This window comes from Ptychodera flava, chromosome 7 (assembly GCF_041260155.1).
Source record: "Ptychodera flava strain L36383 chromosome 7, AS_Pfla_20210202, whole genome shotgun sequence".
Classification (NCBI taxonomy): domain Eukaryota; kingdom Metazoa; phylum Hemichordata; class Enteropneusta; family Ptychoderidae; genus Ptychodera; species Ptychodera flava.
Window position 1 is genome coordinate 17459366 of NC_091934.1, and position 26191 is coordinate 17485556.

Below are 26191 nucleotides of genomic sequence, written 5' to 3' on the forward strand. Positions count from 1 at the left end.
CCTCTATCGGGACAGAAAGAAGATAATCTCAACCACAGTCCCTCTATCGACGTGGATAGAGGGACTGTGACTCAACTAAAACAGACGCGCTTTGATACAAGAAACGGTAACTTTATTTACATCAATGAGAATTTAACGCCGCTCAAACGCAACCTGACGGGGAAAGCTAACGAAAAACGAAAGTCACTCAAGTACAGATTCCTGTGGACATTTAACGACGAATATTTGTGCGGAAGCAAGAGGGATCGCCCCCTATTGTCATCAGTAATGAAGACGACTTGCAGAAATTTGTGTAATGTACATTATTTGTAAATTTCTCTTTTTCACATAACAGTAAGCTTTTCTATTTTTAATGACCTTTGACCGTGACGAAAATGATGTAGATGATACATTTCACAATTAATAATTATGCTCTAGAAACCTCCACCTTATATTATTCGGTCGTTCCTTTTCTGTATCACATGTCAATGCTCGATCTTTTGGTCACAGCATAGACGATGTACGTCTGTTGTATAATCACTGTATTTCCGGTACGTTCGACGTTATTGGTGTTTCGGAAACTTGGAGAAATGATAATCCAAGTTTCTTTCATATGCCAAATTATTCTCTTGAGCTTAAGTGTAAATACACTGTTCGGGGCAGTGGAGTAGGTTCGGGTGTGCATTCCTCCCTCGATTATAAATTGTTGAATTACAATGTTAATGCATTCGGAATCATTATGGTTCGAAATCTGTGGCACTAAAAATCGTATCATTGTTGGTGTATTGTATCGCAAACCAGGTACTAATATTGGGGAATTTGAAAACAGCCTTTCTGATGTTCTTGGTACCGTTTAATTAGATAAAAAATACTGTATCCTTGTGGGCGATTTTAATCTCGATGTTACAAAATCAGATCGCCATGTTAGAAGTTTCATATCGAGATATATCGCGAACAGTTGATGTCATTACCAACTCGGATTACAAGTACATCTAGGTCAACAATTGACCACATCTATACAAATATTAGCTCTTGTCAGATAAATGCTGGCACAAGTATTGCAGATATCTCAGACCATTTCCTAGTATTGTGTATTTTTCATAATTTTCACATTCATTCAACCATTGTAAGGTCATTTTATAAGATATTTCAGGCGGTATAATCGTGACAGTGATTTTCTACGATACTGTCATTATTTCAGCCTTTTTCTTCTTTTCTATTATTGTAATTATGAGCCCTATTTTTCTGACAATCAATCATGACGTAGTTTGGGCTAGACTAGCTGTAAGCTATTTCCTGACTCCCCATTTACCCTCTTTGTTATTTTCTCCCTCTCGATCTCATGTAACTGACTTTTCACAAAAAAATAAATAAATATATAAAAATAGACAAAATGCTTGCTTGAGAGCACAAGATGATGGTGCGTTCTCATGTCGCCAGGCAACCACAGAATTAAGAAGAAATGTATCGAACAGCAAGTGACGAGAAATATTCAAGCATTGCCGGGTGGGGCGGGGGTGGGGGGCGCAATAATTATTGTGTCACACTGTGAAAGGCCAAAGTCCGTTAGTTCTGCTAGTCACATGGTCTCGTCGCAAAACCAGGCAAAGTTACTTTTCCAAAAGTTTTGACATCCTCCTCGCTGCCCACGTTCATCTTTAACAGGAGTTTGCGCTCCGGATCAAGAGGATGGTAATATTCTTTCCCAGGGCCTGCTGGCGGCGGGCATCTATTCTCACTAAAGTACTTGCAAGTGCTGTGTGCTCCGTTTTCTGGCTGCACAATTCCATACACGTCAACACTCTCGCACAGCGGCAGCATAAGTTGCACTCCTGTAAGTGTAAAAATTGGTAACATAACATATATGAACTCAATGGGCTTCCGCGTTCCAGGAACAAATGAGGGTCCTGATGAGCTACAGAAAAAATACGAAAATTACGTGATTCTACCTTTTAATTTCATTAAGCAATACACCATTCCCATCCAATGGTATTTACGAAGTTACTTTAATACAGCTCTTGTGCATGCAAGTGAAATAGTACGGATGGAGAAGTATGATTCAAACGAGTCGTATCGCAAAGCGAATGCATTTCACGAGTCGCATTGAGTTTCGTGAAAGCTGGGTAGGTTGGCGACAATATTGGATGGAATTTGGCGAGAGTTAAATGAAGGTTGGCTCAAAATGTAAGGTGTTAATTTTGCCATGGATTACACGCAAAATTGGCGAGAGTTGAATGAAGGTGGCCACAGTTGGGTCGAATTGGGCGAGAGCTGAATGAAGGTGGCCACAGTTGGGTCGAATTGGGCGAGAGCTGAATGAAGTTGGCCACAGTTGGGTCGAATTGGGCGAGAGCTGAATGAAGTTGGCCACAGTTGGATCGAATTGGGCGAGAGTTGAATGAAGTTTTGCTCAAAATGTAAGGTGTTAATTTTGGCATGGATTACGCGCCATAGTTGAACGGAATCGCTTTAGACATCTCTGCGATATCTGCGTGAACGGATGGACGAACGGACGGACGGACACTGACCAAACCTATAAGTCCCCCCGGACGATGTCCGTGGGGACTGATAAAGCACTGCTAAAAGTTTGCAGAAATTACGTAAATTTGGCTGGGAGACATTTTATCGTTTTGATTGCATTATCTACATGTGATGGCCACGATAAATTACTTTGCATTTTGTTCCCGCATTCCATATTTTCAATATTATTATCACCGATTTTGACATGAAGTGCAGCAGCAGCCAAGTGCGACTTTTTTGCCGAGTAGTAGCAACCTACAGCAACAACATGATGTTATAATTATGATAATTTCTAATTGACGCCAGTTCAACTCGGTTACTCTCCAATGACGAGTACCTGTCGTAGTCATTGCCGTCGTTGATGTTGTTGAAGAGAAACTGATATTTGCCTCCAGATTATTTTAAGTCCAGTTGGATTCACAACCCAAGTGAACTTTTCACAAAATATGTTTGCACCGGACCTTCAGGTAACTTGAATCATTATTAACCCTTTGAGCGCCAAAGTCAAATTTTGTCACCTTTATCATATGTACACCAGTCAATATTTTAGTAATGTTTTGCTAAAATTTTGATAAAAACCTGCAGCCAATGAAATGTAATGTCCATTTGGTCCAAAATTATGAAAAAAATTACGTAAAAATTTATAAAATTGGTAAAATGTTGCATCAAAATTTTTGGCGGGAAAAATTATAGTGCTCAAAGGGTTAAAACATTCGATATATACAAACTTTGGAATGGGAATAGTTAAAGTTGATCGACGATTAGGACAGCTGACAAGTAGATGCATCTGTACTTGGCTTCTTCCCTTTTACTTTCATCTCATTCGTAATGTCGACCACCGGGGAAATATCAAACGTTTTAATTGTACACCGCCAATGCACAGTATTAACAATAACGCATGTGGAGAGCGATTTAACCATAGACAGTCGAAAGAGAGGATGGTAAGCTACCGCAAAGAACAAGAGAACTGTGAAGAAGCGACGAGCGACCTCTTTTGGAATAATTAGAACGTGTGAATCGCTTTTTGCATAAATATCAGCTGGGCGATAGCCGCTGCTCGACATCCGGTAGTACGCAGTGAAAAAACTTCATTGAACTTTATTTGCAGCATAAAGTTGTCTTTCCGATTGAAGTCGGATTCCCTTATCCTAAAGATTGATTTATTCCTAGATGTGACAAAGAAACGTTGTTTTCCTTCTTAATGGGATTATTCTCTGCTACGAAAAAGGTGTGTATAGGACACACTGAATCACAGTCCCTCTATTACTGAATGTAAGGCCTGCAAGCATGTTTTGCGAGATTGTACGACAGTTGGATGGTAATTGTATTTGTTTATCAATGGGTATGCAAATCCAACGTAATTTATTCCAGCATAGTTCGTTCAAAGGAAATACCGCAGCTTCCCATCCTGTTTCTTGACTGTCTGTGATTTAACCCTTTATCAATCTCACAATTCCTACATTTAGGGTTTAAAAACATCTTGAGAGTTTTCAAGCAGGAAATGACCAACGAAAATTATTTGAATGCTGTTCCAAGGATGTGCTATCGATAGAAAAGTTCTCCATTCGCATGAATTTTTGTGTAATCTCCATTTGTCAAAGTGTCTGGAAAATGTAGACTGTCGACAGTCGTATGCGCCATTTTTATCGTGGCAGTAACACTGGACACGGCTGAGTTAAGGGCCGATGCAGTGTTAGGCAACGAAACGATGACTGGGGGACTCTGAATCAAACAAACCTAAATTATCTTGCGTTTTTTTACATCAAAACCAAAATAACTGAAAAAGTTTACATTCAAGAATATTCGTTTTGGAAATTATGCAGAAGAGAGATACATACGCATAGAAAACTGTAAGGCAAAATCAATTTCCCAAAAATGACAGTTTTGTCATGCCTTCGGCATTCCCGACTTGCGCCTTCGGTGCTACTATACGCTTACGACCTCAACCCAAACCCCGTATATACGAGAGCCGGACTATATCAATCAAAGCAAGGGCACAAGGGACTGTTGACAGTGTAGAGAAATGCTGATTTAATGTGGACTTTTCATACGGCGTAACTTGCACTTGCAGTCTTAAGCATAACGTATTGAAAGAAACTTACCCAAAAATCCAGAGGATGGTACGTTGGGAGGTATACTATAATTAGTAAACTCCTGGATAACATCCCATCCCCTCCACTGGGACACTGGATTAACGATATATATCGGTCTGTCGGGATAGCTGACTGTCCAGTTGACATATCCGACCCAATATTTTCCAAACGTCCTAACCATCTTCAGAGAAAAGTAAAATTATATTAGTCTCTTATTTCTAATATTGTTTGAGGCTAAAGGAAATCAAGAGCTAATTCAATATTTAAAATTAAGAAAATGTTGAAAAATGATATGTACATCATATGCGTCCGTGAATCGGAAACGCAGTGGAAAAATATCGGGAATTACAAGAACTTGAAGGAAGTCCCATGCGACATCGACAGAACGGGTTAGACTTATTCAGAACACGTTGACACACCAGTTGCCAGGTTACTTCGAGGATACAGATCGTAAACACCGCAAATTAAAGTTGAAATTAAAGCTTGACATGAAAGGTACGGTTTGAAATCTGTTCTTAAATTCCATAACATGACAACAATTGGTCACACACCCCTCAGACTGTTTCTAAAGGTATTTGGCCAGAAAACAGCATCGCCAAAAAGGGGACCTCCTAGGTATAAATGATTTTTATCCGTGATAAATGACAATGAATTTGCCCGGATGTAGAATTGTGATGCGAGTCGTGCACAGAGTAGATTGTTGTAGACATACTTGCATGCACGCTTTATGATCGATAGCTCGTAGACAGTTGATAATAGATAGATAGATATTATTGAATGATCTTTTAGCACGACCAAACATTTTCATTACCTGAACTAGTAACGTTTCCCACCACTACGCCACCTATAGCGGTATGACAACAAACAGACAGTTTGACAAAGCCTGCCGAAGAGGACAGGCGAAACGTTACTAGTTCAGGTAATGAAAATGTTTGGTCGTGCTAAAAGAACATTCAATAATACTACGTATTACCGACCTAAAGAACATGATAAGGGAGATAGATAGATAGCTAGATAGATAGATAGATGCATACATACATGCATACACACATACATGCATACACACATACATACATACATACATACATGTATGCACGCATGCATGACTTGACTTACTAGTACTTGTCACAAGATATCAAAAACTCTAGGAGAAAAACAACAAAAACTGTGAAGAAAAAAGACAAGAATCATTGTGCAGGATAATGCAGCAAACTTACAATCTTATTTCGATGGTGGACCCAAAGAGGTTTTTAAATGCAGTTTTCATCCCCGGGTTTTTATTCGGTATTTTTCGTTTGTGGCGGTTTGAACCACAGAACTGCATTGTGTGCATCTGTAAATCTGTCATCCTGTCATTCTCATCCTATTAGAACATCGCATCCCACGCTATTTTTCAACGTCACGTTTGAAAAGCATGCTTTGTCTGCACCTAGCGTTTGCCATGGTACGGGCGTAACACCACGGTATATGCGTGTGTCCGTCCTATGGCACCAAAATTTGTCTGTGGAGTCATTTGCAGGTCTTGTGGAAAAGGGCTCATTTCCTCCACATCATTTTTAGCTGTTACTGTAGCAAAAATTTGAAACAACAAGACAAAAGGGACTGCATTCAGGAACTTTTTCTGATTTTTTGAAAATGATTGAGGTAATCTGACTTTCCGGGAGGGTCACGTGATGTCTTTTGCGTAGATGGTCAGAGGTGAAAAATCAGCTCTCGAGTTCGCTAGAAAGGTTTTCCATTATCAGTAATGTTTGAGTGATACAGAATACCATTCAAATACTTCAAATGACAGTTAAGTTCCCTCAATGTCGACCGTCATGCGGCAGAGAAGTGGAATAGAGTAACAGGAAAGGAAAGGCTAAAAAATGGCAGACTCCATGTCAAAGATGGGCGCCATAGAAAGTAATAGTTGTCAACAAGGATTCGTGACCTCAGATCAGAAAGACTTCGTATGGCGACTCGTTATCACCTGATAGTTAAAGTTAAGTAAAATATGAATAACGGCTTTCAGAACATTACTAGTATACTGAACGGTGTCGAAGCATAGGGGGAACAGCTAGAACTTCAGCAAACACTAACACGCAGGCGTAGTCGGGCGTATTCTGGGCGAGCCGTATCTTGCCGTACCTTGCCGTGTTTGCAAGAATATGGATGCGCTTGACGACTTATTGTTAAAGTGCTATGAAATGATCTGTAAACAGCTACTCGTCCACACAAGCAGTAAAACAGCAAAGTATTGTCAACATGTGAGTGTCCTAATTATTCTGTCCCCGAGGTGCATCGAATCTTTAGAGAGTCCGTGAAACGCCCTGTTTGCTTGTCTTTACATCAGCTTTAAAAACGACGGGAAAGTATTTACCAATCAGCTTAAACAATATACAGTTGGAGCGTCTCGATTTCGCTTTCTATCCTTTTGAGTACAAACGTCGAAACCGGCATAACCCGCCATTCAAAGGGGCGGCTGGGCGAGATATAAAAGAAAGCAAGATTGTAGCCACGCTCACGTTCTGACTCCTTATATTTGCGCAGAAATATTAGTCTAAAATATTCCGTGCGCACGGAAAAACATCTCGTGCGCACGGAATAACATCTCGTGCGCACGGAAAAACATCTCGTGCGCACTGCCTTGCATAGTTTTTTCGGCGGCATCCATGATAATTCTGAAATTAAATTTCCAATTCATATTTTGTGGCTCCCGAAATTTTGGGCCATATTGAAAGAGTTGCCGAAGTTTGCTGTTGGTAATAATGGTCAGGTCACCAGTTATTATGTAACCAAGTGGTTGATAGCAAAAGGGGGATGACAAGCAATAATAGCAAACCGAAATCGTGAACAGCTCTATTAGAATAACAGTCGCGCCTGAAAAGTTTGAGAGACAATTGTAATGCTTATGGATCTTTCCTTAGTCTGAGTCAAGACACAAACAAAGAATATTCTACTCTTTTGTAGTGAACGCAATCTTTGCACTGTTCCTCCCTCACCTTTGGCAATAGTCATTATTCGTTTTCGGAGCCGTCCAATACGGTAAACAACAGTCGCTGTCTATGGTTCAACAGGGCGTGTTTCAAGTTTGACCTCGCCCAGTTGAAAAAGTGACAGGATTTGGTTAAGAAAGGCTTATTGGATCCTGTTAGGGGATCGTCAGAGTGACTACATATAAGTATTTTTTGGCGTTCTGATATTTGTCATACTTGTTTTTGAGATTTAACCCTTTCAGAGTCGTAATTTTTCCCACCAAAATTTTAGTGCAACATTTTACCATTTTTTAGGAATTTTCCTGGAATTTTTTTCGATAATTTTGAACAAAATGAACATCACATTCAATTGGCTACAGGTTTTTATCAAAATCCAGGCAAAAATATGAAGAAATTGACTGGGGCATATTTTGCAAAGGTGACTTTGGCGCTCAAATGGTTAACCCTTTGAGCGCCAAAGTGAATTTAGAGACAAAGCGCACTTCCCCTTTGATTTGGATTGGCAGGCTGAATTTACGTTCAAGTTGTTCACCTCAGTTCCCTGTAGAGAGGTTCACAATCACCATTAAAAATAACACGTTAGGGCAAAACCATGGCGGTTATTAACTGGCTGAAAGATCTTTGTTCTAAAGGTATTTTCACCACTCCTTCCAAGCCTTCATGATCGAGCCTTCACTCGGGGCCAAACTTCGTACAGTGTATAGTGTAGGAATAGTGGTGCGGCATGGCAAATCCATTGTGCATTTTTTGATAAAAGCACCAAATTTGGCTCAGATGTGTCTTATTATGAGTTGAACAAATTCAGATACCGAGCCACTGAAAATCTGTTGAAGCGTTGCCATGGCAGCCATTTTTCAAAATGGCCGCCAGACAAGGTATTTCTCACCTAGTAAATGTCAAATGCACAACGCGTTGAGTAATTTTGGGTCGAATATTTTCAATCAGAAATTATGGGAAGAGTAATTTACAATTTTTTTTCAACTTTTCTTAATCGTCTGACTTGTTAAACGGGTAAATACAGACAAAAACACAATTCATATGCATAAAATGTACAATATTAGATACTATCAAAAGACGACACTATGTCAGTAGTCAAGAAATATTAGGCCATGGGCTAGAGGGGTACATGCACCTCTAGGATATCAAACTGTATTTATAGAAGCCTTAGGATCTGTAGAATACGAAATAAAATTTTAACAGATAAAAGGGATGCAATAACTTTCATGGTTTTGTTTTGAAGAGTACCGCAAAATCACTATTTGCGCATACCCACGTGCATTTGTCTTGTTGTACTACTACATGTCAGTCATCTGCTAAGCTTTTTTTAACATAACCTGACTTTTTGGGTATCATTAGAATGGAAATTTATTCGTCTTTAAAAATGACATATGTAATATGCAATATGTACCATAGATTTTTTTATGAAGTAGAACCAAAACTTACCTGATACCCCGAAGTTTGCCATGCAAATTATAGCTAATGTCAAATTATACCAATGTTTTACCTCGGCATAATACAAAAAGGCAATGCTTTGTATGATATATGTTTTATTTGCTGCAGGGACATGTTTATCATGTGAAATAGATTTTTGACAGAAAAAAGATTGGGATGTTATTCTTATCCGATTTTTTGTGTTAATAAAATGTTTGTTTCGCTTCGGATATATGTTTGGAAGCTTGGATTAGTGTGTACGGTAATGTTTTGTTTGTGTACAGAAAGATTATGGCGAGCCGCAGCCGGACCTCTGGTGTTTCAAAGTTGATTGAGTGGCCCTTTGATGCTTGCGTTTCGAAACCCGTATGGTTTCTCAACATTCGCAGTGTAGATTCTTTTCTTAGTTTGCTATTTGTTCTGTGTCGTCACTGTCTACATAGTTGTGTATAAAGCTGAGTGAAATGCCTTTCGTATTCGTGTACGTAATATTTTGTAATCTTTTAATGACAATGCCCCGACCTTAAAGTGTCTGGGTTTTATGGTAATGTGTCTATTGCTTACAAGCTTGTTTATCAATTCTTTGGGTACGAGAAATGTTTTTGTTTCCTTGTTTGAAAGGATATCTCTAGAAGTGCAAGTTAAGCTTCCAGTTAACCTTCAAGTTTTGTGTTCTCTGTTATTCAGGGAGTCTAGTTTTATTTTTCTTTGAATGGGTGTTGTTGCGATTGTTTGTGTCTCATGATGTAGCGTAGTCTCATTTTACGACTATATTTACTGAGATCCTGTCTGAATGAATTTTAGGCCTTTGCCTACTGCTATTATTTCGGTGTTTGTTAGTTTGAGCGATGATAGGTTCTTGATGAATTTCATGTTGTTTGTGGCTGAGACTTTGTTACTGGCAAAAGGAAGTTTAACACCTCAAAATTATTGGAAGAGCCCTTCAGACCAACCGGGTACAAGTTTCCCGAAAAGTGCCAAGTACATCAGACTAACCCAATATTTGAGGAAAAACATTGGGAACAATAAAACTAGTCCATGGGCCATAATCCCAAACCTGTCAATTTTTGTGTGGGCGCGGTGCTGGAATGATCATATTTCATACATCGTGTATTCTGCTCCTAAACTTGATAGTACACAATTTTTTATTCACATGCAAAAACATGGTACCATAGTGTATTACTCAATTTTCTTTCATTTTAACAAACATGAAAGGTAGGGAAAGCAAAGCTTAAACACAATCCTGCACTTTTGTCAGTGATCTCCGTGCTTGGCATTCCCCGGACCTGTGCTTGCTTTTGCATGGCTCGTCAACCGGCGAATATTTTATTCCTCTCCATGGTGTTTACATAGGCTGAGACAACAAGTTTAAACGACAATCCTAGACTATTGCCAATCATATTTTGGTTATCCACTTGACACGTACACCCAAGACCTAAGGAAGGTAGTGTTGGGTGGCCAATTATCTGATCAAATGTGATGTATTCCTTCTTATACAAATAGTGACACTGTAGTCAAGATTGAAACATAAACCTCAGAGATTTGGCTCAGCAGAAGATTGGTTTAACAAGAGTCTCAAAATCATGATTTTACAATACCCTTCAAAACATGACTATAACAGCTATTGCATTCTAATATGTTTTCTGTTAAAAGTCTATTTCATATTTATGACGCGTCCCGGTAGTAAATAAAAGAGATTTCATACAAGGCAGTGCCTATTATTATATGTCTAGGTAAAAGGGTTGTAGAATTTGAGATAAGCAGTGACATTAATTTTCAATAAAGTTTGGAGTATGGCTAATTTTTGGTCATATTTATAAAAACATTGGAAGATATTGCATATTACAATTTGTCATCTGACGAAGAATAAAATTACTTTCCAAAGTTACCCCATAAACCATGTAATTTAAAATATAAGCTAAGCAGATGACTTACAAGGAGACACGCTTAACAAATATTCGCAATACTTTGACTTTAAGGTACCCTTTAAACATGACTGTAACAGCCATTGCATCCCAATAGTTTTGCTGTTAAAAGTCTTTCATATTTTGACGTATGCCTGTAGCAAATAAAACATATTTCATGCAAAGCATTGCCCTTTGTAATATGTCTAGGTACAAATTGGTAGAATTTGAGATAAGCAGTGCCAGTAATTTGCAATGTAAAGTTTGGGTATGGGGTAAGTTTTGGACATATTTTATAAAAACTGTGGAAGATATTGCAAATTACAACATGTCATCTGAAAGAAGAATACAATTACTTTCCAATGTTACCCTATTAGCCATGTTATGTTACAAATCGAGCTCAGCAGATGACCTACAAGAAGACAGGTTTAACGAAAACGCATTAGAGTTGGCAATACTATGATTTTGCGGTACTCTTCAAAATATGACCAGTAGAGCTATGTAGGAACACATATCCGAAACGAATCTAAGACAAACTCGACACAAATTAAACATTTTGGAAAGTAAGGTGGGGAGCCTCTTTCACATTTTTTAACATACGACAGTGGCGCTGTTGGTAAATTCTAGTCGGGTGGAAACCGCATAATTGGAACAGCCGTTCGTTTGCGAAGACGACCAAAAGGTGCCAAGCGTACCTTCCTTTAAAGAAGAAAGGTAAACTATGCATAACTAATAGACGGGGTGCAGAACGTCGTTTCAGGCGAGATCGACGGTTTCCACCCCGTCAAGTTCTGTGTGGGCGCAGGGCTGTCATGATGGGCATGAATCTATATTCGTGCAATAGACCATTGACGTGACGTTGAAATAACTCTTAAACTAATTTATAAATCATGAAATTTATATCAAATTATACAAGATCGGTCTCTTAAATGAATTATGAAAAGCAATGTATGAAATGTCAATGTATAAAACGTAATATATATATAGCCAAAAATAACATAAAATATGATCGTGTTCTCCACGTGGTCAAATTCTAAATGGCGCCACTAATTGTAGTTTACATGATAAATCTCTAAGAGGACAATTATAGTGACATATAAGAGATTTTCCCCCAAAATGTTATTGCTTTCAGCGTTCAAACTTAAAAAAATGTTATACAGTAAATATTATTATGTTTTTGTATGTAGACCTATGTATGAATGTAGATGAACAAGAGTGAAGGATTGGGTTAAATTCCCCGCACAATTTTCCATGTTAGGCCTTTTGAGCAAGAACGCCCTGCAAAACTCGTCAATGACTAATTATAAAGTTTAGAAACGATAATTAGAGTGTCAAAATATTGCTCATATTCAACGTTTCTACTCAAGAACCCCCATCCATTGGCAGAACATGGGACACGCTGTTCTTACACTCAAACTCTTCATACCCGTGGGCCGATCTAGGCCAATAGTTTGCAAAATCTGGTGAGTGTGCCGTACGTGTATTGCACACACAACAGCTACAACCCTAAAAAATGGTTGAAACATGTGCATCAACGATTACAAATAAAAATAAAATAAAAAACTCTTAACGGTACCTTCTGAAAGTCTACTTACAAAGGACAGCTAACAGCTGCTCATCGTAAAAAAAAATTAAATTTGGCAATTTTGAATCATCCACTTTGGCCTTGTGGCAGCCATATTGTCAATAATTTTATTAAGAGAACTCGCTTTTCATAGAAAATGAAATAATCAAACATTAAACAATGCAAATGGTAATCTTAATATGCATTTATTACGACACAGAGTATCATAAACAGAGTGGCAACACTTGCATGCCTTTTGTTCCATGGTCGTCTCGGTAGACTATTGGCTTTTCATATTAAAATGAGCTTCAAAGGTGTTAAACGTTTTGGAGGCTTTGTTTGTGGTTGATAATTACACGAGATTATGCGAAACATACGACGAGATGGCATCGTACTGCCAGTCGCGTAGCAACCATAGTTACTTTGTGAGCTCTCAAACCAGAAACACTGCTTCACGCCAATCAAAACATAACACGCCAGCAGTTTCATAAACATGTCCTTTCTTGACGCACGTGTAAAAGGCGGTATGACTGACCGTAAACCATTGAGTAAAACCAGACAGTACACGTATCGATAAAGACTTTCAAATTTGGTTCAAACACACTCATTATATATTCATAAAAATATGAGAGGAATTTTTAAAACGGTAAAACCCACTTTCCTGAAGCTCAAAACACTCCCGTTTTTGCCAGCACATCAATTCCGATCAGCACCACACGACAACAACAACACAAACTTTGTCGAACATACTTTCGCTTAACAATTGGTGAAAATCCGAAAATTACCGAAGGGTGCATGGTCGGCACTCTTCGGAAAAGAGAGCCAAGAGCTTCGTGAGGCGAGGCAAACACGGATTGCTTACGTAACCGCTTCACGCCTTAAACAATAGGTGTTGCCACTCTGTCTATGATACTCTGTGATTACGACAATACCTCCACTCTTCACCACAGAATCATCCGTAGAACAGCACCTATGGGATTTTACAGTAATTGAAGATTGCTATGTTTCAAAATGGCCGCTACACCAGAACAAGTCTCTATACTTATAAAAATATGCAAATAGTAATCTTAATGGGCACTTATGATGGAAATACATCCACTACTCCCCACAGAATCATACGTAGAGCAGCAAGTAGGGGATTTTATAGTGACTGATGGTCGCCATATTTAAAAATGGCCGCCACACCAGAACGAGGCTTAATCTGTGGTGGCTCGGTATCCAAATTGATTGATATTATGATAATCTACATTCACACCAAATTTCATGCTTTTATCATAAAATGCACAATTGTTATGAAAATTTTGCTTATGCCGCGCCACTAGAAGGACACATCTTCTCGCGGACGCTTGTCTCTCTGAAGAATAATATATCGGTTTGGGGCAGACGAAATAAAGAAAACGTGCCACCAATATGCAGTTTATACATCACATATACCCCGACGTCATATGCATATACAGCGACACCCCAAATGATCACAATGGTATTTTGATCGAGTTCTACTACCCAACCAATAACAGCACATTAGTTCATTTGCGCAGTGATGACGCTGTGCGGAACCACTCTTGTGGCTTTGAAATGACAATTACATTTCACGTCTGGTATCCTGAACTGCTTTTCTGTCCAAGCAATAAGACTGCTCATTTGACTGTGAAAGGGCTGCGGCCTAGAAAAATTAAAGTGCGGTTCCAGTTGCAGCCAATTCGTCTATCCGATGCTTGATGCAGTAAAGGCCCCATAGATTGATTGATTGGTTGATTGATTGATTGGTTGATTGATTGATTGATTGATTGATTGATTGATTGATTGGGAGAGAGAGAGAGAGAGAGAGAGAGAGAGAGAGAGAGAGAGAGAGAGAGAGAGAGAGAGAGAGAGAGAGAGAGAGAGAGAGAGCTCTGTTGGTTTGAACTTACTGTCGCTAAGTTGCCGTTGTAGGCTGATTTTCCACCCTTCCATGACACAAGTATAGTATCTCTGGACATATCAGTCTTTGCAAATTCCTCTGCCCAACCATCGGATTCAAGATAGCGATTGTTCAGGAGTCGTATTGTAGTTTTTGTTCCAACATCATTTTCGAAATTTTTCGTCGGAGCCGAATTAAACCTCAGAACAGCGTCGTGTGCATCTATAAACACGAGAAGCAAAGCAAAGTAAAATGGTCTGTATTGAAAATGTGTCCCATCGGCGTTTCATTTTGCAATTGTGTAGACTGTGAAGAGAAAACACATCTGACCATGACATTGGCAACAACTTTAAAACGATGCTCTGGTATTGCGAACAGTGCTACTGTTTATACGAAGGAGCTGATGTTGTATTGTCAACTTGCCTGCCTGCCTGCCCATGACCCTCTGTCTGGCTGCTTCATTTGCCAAAAATTGCCGGCACAGCACAGACAAAGTCGAAGTTATTAAGTATGAAGAATGAGAAAGAGTGTGATCATCGTGCTGCCCTAACCAGCACTTGTAAAGATCCTGACAATTTACTGTCCTGAATGTTGAAATTTCTCAGATCTTTTCCTTTTTATATTTGGAATTTTTCTCGGAAAGCACTGTTCTGATAGCTTTAGAAGTTGGCTTGTAGTCTTCTCTATGAATGATAATTCCGGTTTTGTCTCTTGTTCTCTTTCCATCTATGCCTGGAGCTTTAGAAGCTTGGTTGATGGCTCTTCTCGGGGAGATGTCTAGAAATGATGGCAAATTTGTAAAAGTAAATGTTTTAAATGTAACCGGTATCCTGTAATGTTCACAGTCGTGTAGCAGTTAATCTTCGGCACCTCTTGGGGTTTTGTCAACACTAGAAAGGAAGTGTGTTTGTAAAAAACTGCAAATGTTTGTGCTTTGCAAAAATAGGAGTAAAATTTAGCCTCATTAAGGCGAGCTAGATCATCTTAAGAGAAAATTCAATTTTTCATGAGTCAGAGTGAATTATGAGTATTTATGAACTGCAATTTGAAGGTATTTGATCTTAGTCAGCTTTGGCGAATTACTAACAGACGTATTTCAGGCTTTCTTTGTCTTTCAAAAGCACGGGTCGACAAGACTCTATTTTTGCCATTGTCCACGGTATACATTCGATCCTCAGGCTTTGTGTAACACAGTCTGAAAGTATACACCTTTCACCATAAAATTGCTTTGCTTTTAGTGTTTTTATCACTGTTACGGAGATATTTTATCCCACACAAAGGTTAATGAACCTAGCGGTCATCGACACCAGTAAAATGGTTAATTAAAACAACAAGATCTTAATTATAAGTTGATTGCCATAAAAACCATATGTGAGACAAACGCACAATAACGCTAATTACGTTTTACGGGGATGTTTACGGAAGTCTGGATGAAAACAAGAATATGTTTGAATTACAATATTAAGAATTATGATAATAGTCAATTACGTTTGCATATTAATGGGACCTGTCAATTTAAGATCAAGACCTGCATTGATGTTTATGATTGGATGTATCATTTTATCTTTAATTCATGTCTATCGTATGATCAAAGCCACGCCTTAAAGATAACGTTTAAAATCCCATTCTAAAACAATACAAGTAAGATTAGATTGGAATAGAGAGGGAGGAACACAGCGGAGACATTTAGACCATGGGAGAAGCGTATCTTGGGCGATGGCAACTGTCAAGCTTGTCTACAGGGAAATAAAGTCTATGTAGTACCAACGGACTCTAAACGTCTCGTGTAGTCAATACACTGAAGATCCCCAGGTTACCTCTCAGCAGCCAAGGCGAGTTCAATATATAAACTCCCCATGAAAGATCGAATAGTAAAAGGGTGAACGGAACGTTACTACTACAATGAAGAAGAAAAAACGCTTAGTAACATCACCCGGGATTATACCTGTTTGTTCGTTTAATTTTTCAGCGCGAAATGTTTACATGATACTATTGCGTTACAGCAGTGGTAGGCAACATTGTTTAAAACTATTGAGGTATGAAGTTGGGACGTTTGTGTTATGTAAATTGCTTATTCATCTTTTGTTGACCAGGGCACAGGGGACAGATGAAAATAATAAAATGCGTGTGGAACGGCTGTGGTGTTGACTCAATCACTTAATCCGCTGATACGGACAGCGGATTAGCAAGTTGGCAATGTTTTCGTAGCATACACAAGTTGGAGAGGAGATAAGGACTTGTCGGTAATACATAAAACAGTCAGACGGTGTGGAGTTGAACTCTTTATTTGAAATATCACAGTCAAAATTAATAAAATCAAATAAGGTAAACCGTTGCACAAAAAACCCTCCTCCCTACCCCAGGGGGCTTTCATCTGTCCCCTGTGACCAGGGTGGGATCAAGAAGTTCGATGCATGTCCGGAATGGTGACATGCAGACACTGTTTTCGGTTTATAAGAACTTCTTTGTTGGAAGTTACAGTGCTCGATGCTAAAAGCAGAGCTTTATAAATAATAATACATATTTTCACATGCACAAGCCAAGTTTGTCCTTTCTGAACAGAAAATACCGGGATTTATATTTTGGTCGTTCTACGTCACGACAACCCGCGTCTTTGTCATCAATTTTGGTGTGTCGGAACATATTTGCGTCGATCATCGATGTGCTCGTCAATGTAAACAAACATCATAGCGGCCCGTATTTCTCCCGCGATCAAAATTCGTCTGATGTGAAATTTTTTTAAAACAGTCATAATTTTAGAGTCTGACAAAATACATTCACTTGGCAAATTTTGAGGTATTCTGTGTTAGTTTTCTTACCGCTATGGGGGTCCGTATCCGCATAGACCCCACCGCCGCTTGAACTTTCGACGCACAGAGTACAAAATTCATACAGTAGACATGCGGTTTCCACCGCAAGGCCGGCCGCACGCTGAGCCTCAAAGAGTCGTGTTATGAAACCAATATTTTTATAGACTATAACAATAACTTAACGCTCGTAGATTCCAAAGGAATTTCGTGAATATTTTTCTGAAACAACGAACTGGAAGCTGGTCGCATTACAGTGGGTTCTGTAAGAATTGCAACCAGGGTCCTGCATACTGTCCGCGCGACGTTACACAGTGTTCGCGCTGTTGAGATTCAGTCGAATTTTGTTCTCGAAAAATAACGTAACTTTGTCTGGGTTAAATTTCTAGGCCTATGCTATCTTTGAAATCGTGTATAACTTCGCGGAAGGAACGTTGTGTGTGATGTAATCTGGCATTGCTCCGTACAAAAACATAGTTTTTGTACTCCTTGCTCCCGCGACTGACGACTATAAATAATAGACAACTCGCCCATGGCTTATAGGCGTATTGGTTTTAAAGTAGTTTACAAGTCTAACCGCGGAATTAATGTTGAAAATTTCTTTTACTTTGCAAAAAATAATGAATTTTTGGCTTGTGAATGTGATAAGTTCATTGTTCTCTAACAGTCTTTCTTTGTTCGGCTCAGAGTCGGTAAATACTCGTGACGTGATGACCGTGTCATCACTTGTGTTCGCCGGATTCGTGGTGACACGAGGAAAAATAGTAGGGAATAATATATATATACACACACACACATATATATATCCCTCCTCTCTCTCTCGTTGTCTGAACACATGTACTTTGATAAAAAGAGAGAAGAGATTGAATTCTTCAAACTGTTTTCACCCTGCAAATTTCTGTTTTTTCGACGACGATTGATCCATTATTCCATTACTTCATTCAGATTAGGAAGGGTGGTTTTCCCCGCAGACTGTTGGAATCAAATGCGCAATCTACAGCAAAAAACAGGTTGGATGAACAGTCTCATATCAGCATATACATTACGTTTACCTTTTTGTACGTCCCACACAAAGTTCTGTAGATAACATTGTAGATAAAAAGAACCGACTCATTTGAGTGTTTGGATACGGAGGTGCCGAAATACTTATCATGTTGATGATGGCATGCATTTTCTAAGAAGTAAAACTTGACAGACGTCTAAGTGAGACTCCTCTCCACTGTTTATTCTTGTGTGTCTATAAAAACAGATTGGCTACTATCAACACGACAAGTATAGCACTCCCTTGTGTGGTCTATACAGACACTTACATGAGTCGGGTCTTTTTAGCTACAATGTTATCTTCAAAAACTTGCATGTTACGTACAATAAAGTAAACGTAATGTATATGAGACTGTTCATCCATCCTGTTTTTTGTAGTAGTTAACCTTGTTCAAAAGACACATAACCTACAGACGAGTAGATACTGGCACTTTACGTTATTATATCATTGCCATAACCTGCCGATCTCGATACTGAATACGTAGCTGTGGGTCCATAGCTGTGGTGTTTTCAGACGGGGTTCCTGCCTTTTACGGGCTGATTTTCACTTTAACGACCACAGCTATGGGATATTCCATAGACTAACCACAGGGGATAGCCTATGTGTCCGTCCCCAGGGGTGGGTAGGTGTTTTGTTGTATTGCTAATGAAGGTTTATTCTACCAAACTTTGGTGTTTTGGTCTTGCACTGCCCTTGACAATCTTGCGTAAACGTTTTATCAGCATGCAGCATCTATTATCTGACCAGTTTGATTGCCTAATTCGCCAAAGCAAGCAAGGTAGTAATTTAGTCTATTATCTGATGAGTTTGAGTGCCTAATTTGCCAAAGTAAGCAAGGGTAAATTACTAATCTGTGGACGCTGTCACCAGATTATCACCGGATTAACTTTGACAAAGTCAACAACGAGCGCACCAGCAAGGTATAACCACAGTCCCTCTATCCACCGACCGGTGGATAGAGGGACTGTGGTATAACTGAAGTTATACCTTGCTAGTTTTGACAGTAATTTACGACATAAAACTTTGGGGTATGGGGTAAGGTTTTGTCCTATTTCATGAAAACTATAGAAGATATTGTATATTACAATATGTCATTTTACAGCCAAATAAATTGTCTTTCCAATGGCAGCCCACAAGCTAGGCTATGTAAAAAGTAAGCTCAGCAGATGACTAACAAGACGACACTTTTAACTAAAACATATGCGAGTCGGTAATACTCTGACTTCACGGTACCCTTCAAAACATGCAAGTAACGGTCATTCAATCCCAATATTTTGTCTGTTAAAAGTCTAGCTCATATTTTTGACATGTCCCTGTACCAAATAAAATATATATTATACAAAGCATTGCCTTTTGTAAAGTGTCTAGGAAAATAATTGGTAGAATTTGACATTAGTTTTGACTGTAACTTGCGACATAAAACTTTGGGGTGTGGGGTAAGTTTTGGTCCCATTTCATGAAAACTATAGAAGATATTGCATATTGCAATATATAATTTTAAAGAAAAGTAAATTAACTTGCAAATGATACCACATATGCCTCTTTTTTGTTGAAATAAGCTCAGCAGAAGACTTACAGGAAGACAGGTTTAACAAAAACTAATGTGATTCAGTAATACTGTGATTTTGCGGGACCCTTCAAAATATGACTGTTACAGCTACAGGATCCCAATATTTTTTCTGTCAAAAGTTTATTTCAGGTTTCTAACATGTACCTGTAGCAAATAACACAAAGTTAATACACAGCATTGCCCTTTGTATTATGTCCGTATATTTTGTCTGTTAAAATCCTATTTCTTATTCTAGGGATCCCAAGGCTTCTGAAAAATGCAGGTTTGTTATCCTGTGCAGTTGGGGGGGGGGATGGTGCACGTAGACGCCCCCTCTAGCCCACGGCCTAATAGATTGTTAGTAATGCTTGCTGTATAAGTAAGACGAGGCATAGACAATTTTCCAAATACGTCTTATCAAAATCAGTTTATAAAAAACTATTTAAAAAGTAAATTATAAAAATAGACAGTCATCAACAATCTATTTATTTTAAGGAGAAAATGGCAATATGACTATGTGTGTGCGTTTTAAAGTCTTCTTTTTAAGGCTTTGCATTAGTTCATTGCATAACAATAAAATGCCCATTCACGATATACCAATGCAGCAAAACTTGCAATTTTAGTGAGTAGAGACAATAATGCATTGTAAATACCCAATTTTGACATTTATTTTCTTCTTCAGCACATTGCAATTAGTAAATAACATCCATAAATCTGTTCGATTTGCTTCATTGGGAGGAAACAATAGTTATCGTATTTTCTTCCGGTTAAAAATGCTGAATTACCAGAAAAAATCGATTTAAAGTTATCCAATTCTATGACGTCATATTTTTTTACTAAAACCTTATGCATTTTAGAAAGACCAGCATCTAAGCTTTCTAAAACTATAAGGTATATGGCATTTCAAGCCAGTTTACTTCATCAAGGAAAGAATGTTGTACCCCTACCCCCAGCTTTTGCACACCCCATACAGATACACGCAATTCAAAATTGACGCCAGAGAAGTAGTGTATAGTTAAATATCTGATGTTAACACTTTTTTCTTGTTTAATATGTCGGAATAAATAATTTAAACACAAAAAGTTGTGAAAATTTTGCTTAATAAAAAGTAAATCACAATTGTTACATGGTATTCTGGGTAAAAAAAATCAAAATTGTCAAAAAAAATCATTTTAAAGCCGTCCTATTCTATGTACACAAATTAATATCGCTAAAGTTGGTGTTCCTCAGAAAAAGCAGTATCTGAGCTTTCCAAAAATGTAAGGTTTGTGCTATTTCATGATAGTTTACTCAATTTAGGGGAGGATATAGTACCCCCTACCCCTACCCATTTTTCGCCATTTTTTGCGGTACATACAAATCATGAACCAGTGCAGACAGGTAGTGCATCCCAAAATATCCAATGTTAACATCTTTTTTCTAGTTCAGCAGATCCCAAAGAACAAAAAATACCCATGTAGTAGGTTTATTGGGGGGGGGGGTGCACGGTGAGCCCCTCCAGCCCACGGACTAGCAAGTTTGTTCGACGATAAGTTATTTCGAAAAGTTTCCATCCAAATTACAGATTGTGAACAGTCATCGACAGTTTGGTTATTAGGGACTCACCACAACCACAAATCCGCTCAAAATTCACTGAAATATCACCCTTTTTCTAGCTTTACCCGATATGACTACCCGGAGACCGCCATTTTGCTAGTGTAAAACTGTTGGCCGAGGCTAAACTGCAGCGCCTCACTACAGTGACGTAGCGGTGAACAGAAACTGAGAGAATATGGCCTACATCCGGGCCCCATGAACAACTACAGATCCTAGGACTGACCTTTTTTACCCAACTAAAAGTTTGATTTCAGTTATGTGAGACTGGCAATGCTCATAAGACGAACGATGGTCATCGATATCACACGATGAATTACTCAGTTTGTGTTCAGAAGTTGAGAAGTCACCGCCCCACGTCACTAAAGAGACGTGCTGCAGTTAGTCTCGACCAGGAATCCGACTGAAAACATCACAGCTATGGACCCACAGCTACTGAATACAAATCTCTTCAAATGCGACCTTACCTATTTCGATGCCGCGACTGGACTTCAGAACAGCAGGCGAGCTTCCCACGATGGCGCAAGTACCATACCTGGGAACTTTATCCAGAAGTGGCTTCCCGCCGAAGTACTTTCCCAGTCCGATTTCCCGTAATGGGCTCGTATTGCTATCCAGAATCTTGATGTATGCTTTAGTTTGCATGGCGCACAAAATAGTCTTGGAATTTGCATTTACGTGTCTTTCAGAGCGGGCGATTTTTTCAAGACTCGAACCGACAGTGAATGACTTGTTAAACATGCCGTCGTATTGGTTGAGGTATGAGTTGAAAATAGGATTTTTCTTGTACATATCCGAAAGTCTTTTGATCATAGGAAGATGGGCTATCACTACATCTCTCTCTGCTTCCCCCTGCGTAGGTTTCACATAGAAGCTAAGTTCTCGATAGTTCCGGTAAACAGCAAATGTCACAATACAGCCAATACAAGCAACGAAGATGCATCTCTTAGCTTTTCTCGTTGAGACCATAGTTGTTATACGAACTGGACAATACAGACATTGACTGTCTCGCTTACAGGTACCGAGAGAAATGAAAGTTTGAATGCAAGTGCTTAGGCGTTCTCTATGCATTACGTAATGCGTAAAAGAGTTCAATGCCGGAGCGAGGTTACCATTCAAATAGGCCTGACTTATGTCACCACACATCAAGCATACACAGCCACACCCAGGACGGATGGACAACCACGTACACATCACGTTTACGTTTTTGTACGTCGCACACAAGTTTTGTTGATGACATTGTAAAAGAACCTACTCATTTGAATGTTTGTATAGAACACAAAAGGGAAGGGATACATTACTGACTGCCTGTGAAGTATGAAGTTGATTGTGGAGAGTGAAGTAATTTGTAAAGCTATACAAACCATAAAACAATATATATGGACAGTCCATTCAATCTAAGTCCTAAAAGGTACTGAATCGATAAGATACGAGCGACAATTGCGAGTCGCAAGTGCCAAAAAGTACGACTTGCAAATGGTGGAATCTACATGTAGCACTTGCGAGAAGTGAAATGATTGACTTGTGCGGTGTGAAAAGTGATGCTTGCGAGTGGTTTGCCTAGACCCTATGTTTCGCTTACGGCCCCGTGCCTCTGACCCCACTCTACGGAGGCCCGTGGGAGGCCGTAAGCGAAGTATAGGGTTTAGACATGGAGGTAGCAGAGATCTCTGCTACCTCCATGGTCTAGGCTAGCTCTGCGTGGCAGGGCTGCGTGTTATCAGCGTTATACGGTCTCCCACAACAGGCAGGCTGTACAACGCCGGGAACACACAGCTCTGCCACGCAAAGCTGGGTGTAGGCAAGCTGGTGGTATGCAGTATGCGAATCACACTAACGCTATGAATCTCATCGTCCACGAGGGAAGTATACGATCTCCGCCATTTTATACTCATTCCGTGTGAAACATTACGGCGTTTCTCTTCGATTCTACCGATCCATTTGATTTGTTACTGAACGGCGACACTCATTCAAAAAATAAGGAGAAACGCAGAAGATTATGCACGGAGGATGACATGGCGGTTGATAGACATGTGTTTTTTTTTAATTTCAAGTTTGACTTTGAGCCAGTCTTGATGGATGTGTCCCTGACTAGACGAAGCGCTCTTAAAAAATTCCGATAAAAGGTTATTGTTGATTTTTAGTGATCATTTGGCAAAGCACGAAAAGATGTCATGTTTCTGGCGCTACTATGTGTGTACTGGGAAAAACGTAACCCGTTACTTCAGCTGAGTCATCATGAGCTACACGCAGAACACGACGGCCTATGCCAGTAAAATTTATGTACTTGTATACATGGACCTTAGGTACAGTCACCTGTGGTCTATTCCGCTCTGCGTCTATGCACCCCATAGACGCGTGTAGATATGCCTAAGAAGAAGAAAGTCAGGAAACCAAATGGCTATTTCGTATAGGGATTACACCACCATGTCATCTTCGGCGTTTGATTTTAACGTGAAAATTAGCAAGTTCATCTATCATGTAACCGTCGATCGTTCCCTATCATTCTCAAAATTCATAACTGATACTTTATCTGCTTCAAAAACGCTCCTTTCGTGTAATTTTCGGCCGAATTCGACGCACACATCGCCAAAACATACGAGTGAGGCCATGATTGTTGACACATGAGGACATAAGTACCAAATGCCGCTGGCGACAACCCCGAGTCGCACCACATCAAAGAAGAAGACTTGTCAAAGACATGATGAGAAACGGAGACCTCGGAGAAAACCCAACATTCATTGTATTAGAAGAAGATGAAGTTGATTTTTATTCCACAGAGTCGGATGATACAGTGAACGAATAAATTGCAACAGATTATTAAAGTTCAAAAACTAACACACTATATAACAGATAAGACAGCCCAAGTAAGATTAATTTTACACAAATATTGGTTATTTCGATAATTTGGTTGTCAGAAGTAATGATGTTGGACAATTACCATTTTATGGCATATAAACTTGAGAATTCCAGTCTGGTCTGATTTAGGTCATTGCTTACATTTACCATATCATGTGAAGAAGTAAAATTTTATCGTCAGTATCACTGATATTATTATGATTTTTATTTCAGAGCTATGCAGACAACCTGGAAACAATGGCCTATCTGCCCCTCCACAAATTTAGACTTGCTTGGAATGGATTCGCAAGGCTCTTAAACATATGCTGGAACAGTGCCTCTTCCTGTACAGTGTGTGGTGACAAGCTAAGTTTGATCATTTGCGAAGGGACAGCTGTGGGCATGAACGAATAACTCCCTAAGCATTTCGTGTTACCTCCAAACTTTGCGACAGGCTCACGCAACCGCAATGTGGCTCGCGCAAGCGTAGTAACTCCCGGAAGTAGAAAGCGGGTCAGGTCAACAACTCATATATAATAATAATACTATTTTTATTGCTTGCTTGTTACATCACAAGTGTGATACAAAAATAAGTTCAAATTTTCTTCAAAGATAAAGTATTACAGTATAATAATAGTAGCTAATAATAAATATAACTAGGCATTACTTTGTTTATATAAAGTAACAATATAATCTGCAAGTTGTTCATTAAAAGATAACGCTTGTTTTGTTAGTAGAGAAATAAGCTGATTTTCAGTATTGTCGTTTGGGAAATTGATTTTACTGAAAAAGTTCTTTCTTTTGACTTTGTATTTCTGACAGACTAATAAAAAGTGTGTTTCATCTTCAATACTGTTGGTGTTACACTGATTGCAGTATCTTTCAGTAATTGGGGTTTTTGGAACAGTGTGTCTCCCTTTTTCAATTGCTAGATCATGATTGCTAATGCGAAGTTTGGTGAGTAATTTTCTTTTCTCACCTTGTAACTGTGTTAAATAGGGTTCTAATCTAAATTACGTTTTATTTTGGCATACATTCTTAGTTTACTATTTTCATCAGTGATCAAATATTTCCAAAAGACTTCATAATTGTTTGTTAAATTTGTTTTCATTAATCCAGTTGTAACTTTGTGGTGTTTAAGTGATGGAGCTTTATCAAGGAGAAAATCCATTCCATTGTCTTTAATTAAAGCACTTAAACAGTTAAATTAGGATCTATTGTTAGTGTTGTTTACCATTTGCTCCAGAAAAGCTTCTTTAGCAAGATTACAATGTGGCAGTTGTACGATATGAAGCCAGTATTTAACGATATTAAGTTTGATCTCAAGTAGAAGTGGGAATTGTCCTAGTTCACCCCTCACAGCGGCATTACAAGCTTGTCTATTACATTTTAAAATGTTCTTAGAAAATTTGAGGTGAGTTTTTTCAATTGCTGATTTATCCCACTTCTTGTAATCCATGAATTCTTGTCCCCAAAGCTCTGAGCCGTACAGTAAAACAGGTTTAATGAAAACATTTAATAGATGTAGGGAAAATTGTTATCTTTTTGTTGTGCAATAAAACCCTTTTTAAACTATACAAAGATTTTGATGGTTTATCAGCCAAATTTGTAATTGTGTCACTAAAACTACCATTTGATTTAATTGTCAGTCCTAAGTATGTATAGCTCTTAACAGATTTGATCCATGGAACCACTATCCTGTTCGCAAGTACTTGTTAGCTTTGGGCCATAGTAGACTTGGTTCAAGTCGGTGAATTTCTAAAAATAAAATCACTTGCAGTAGTTTCTCATGTGTCGAGGTCAGGTTTTCCCAGCGATTGAACGGATTACCTTGAGTCTGCGCAGACGTGACCCCGGGAGAAACTCTCCTGTATAGCATTCACCCCACTCATCGCGTTCACCCCACTCACGCGTTTCACATTAAAACAAAACACAAATCATCGCGTTTACCCCACTCAAACATTCACAAATCACAGACTTGAACCAAGTCTAGGTC

At 38.9% G+C, this 26191-nt stretch overlaps 1 protein-coding gene across 1 annotated transcript; it reads right to left on the minus strand.

Annotated features, from left to right (window-relative positions):
- Positions 1–90: 90 nt before the first annotated feature.
- LOC139136902 (beta-galactoside alpha-2,6-sialyltransferase 2-like) lies at positions 91–22419 on the minus strand. The gene is made up of 4 exons (XM_070704749.1): positions 21825–22419; positions 14377–14588; positions 4602–4773; positions 91–1811 (listed from the first exon to the last, which is right to left on the minus strand). Exons 1-4 carry the CDS (start codon positions 22324–22326, stop codon positions 1555–1557), a joined length of 1143 nt encoding a protein of 380 aa, XP_070560850.1. The 5' UTR covers positions 22327–22419; the 3' UTR covers positions 91–1554.
- Between the last annotated feature and the right edge of the window lie 3772 nt (positions 22420–26191).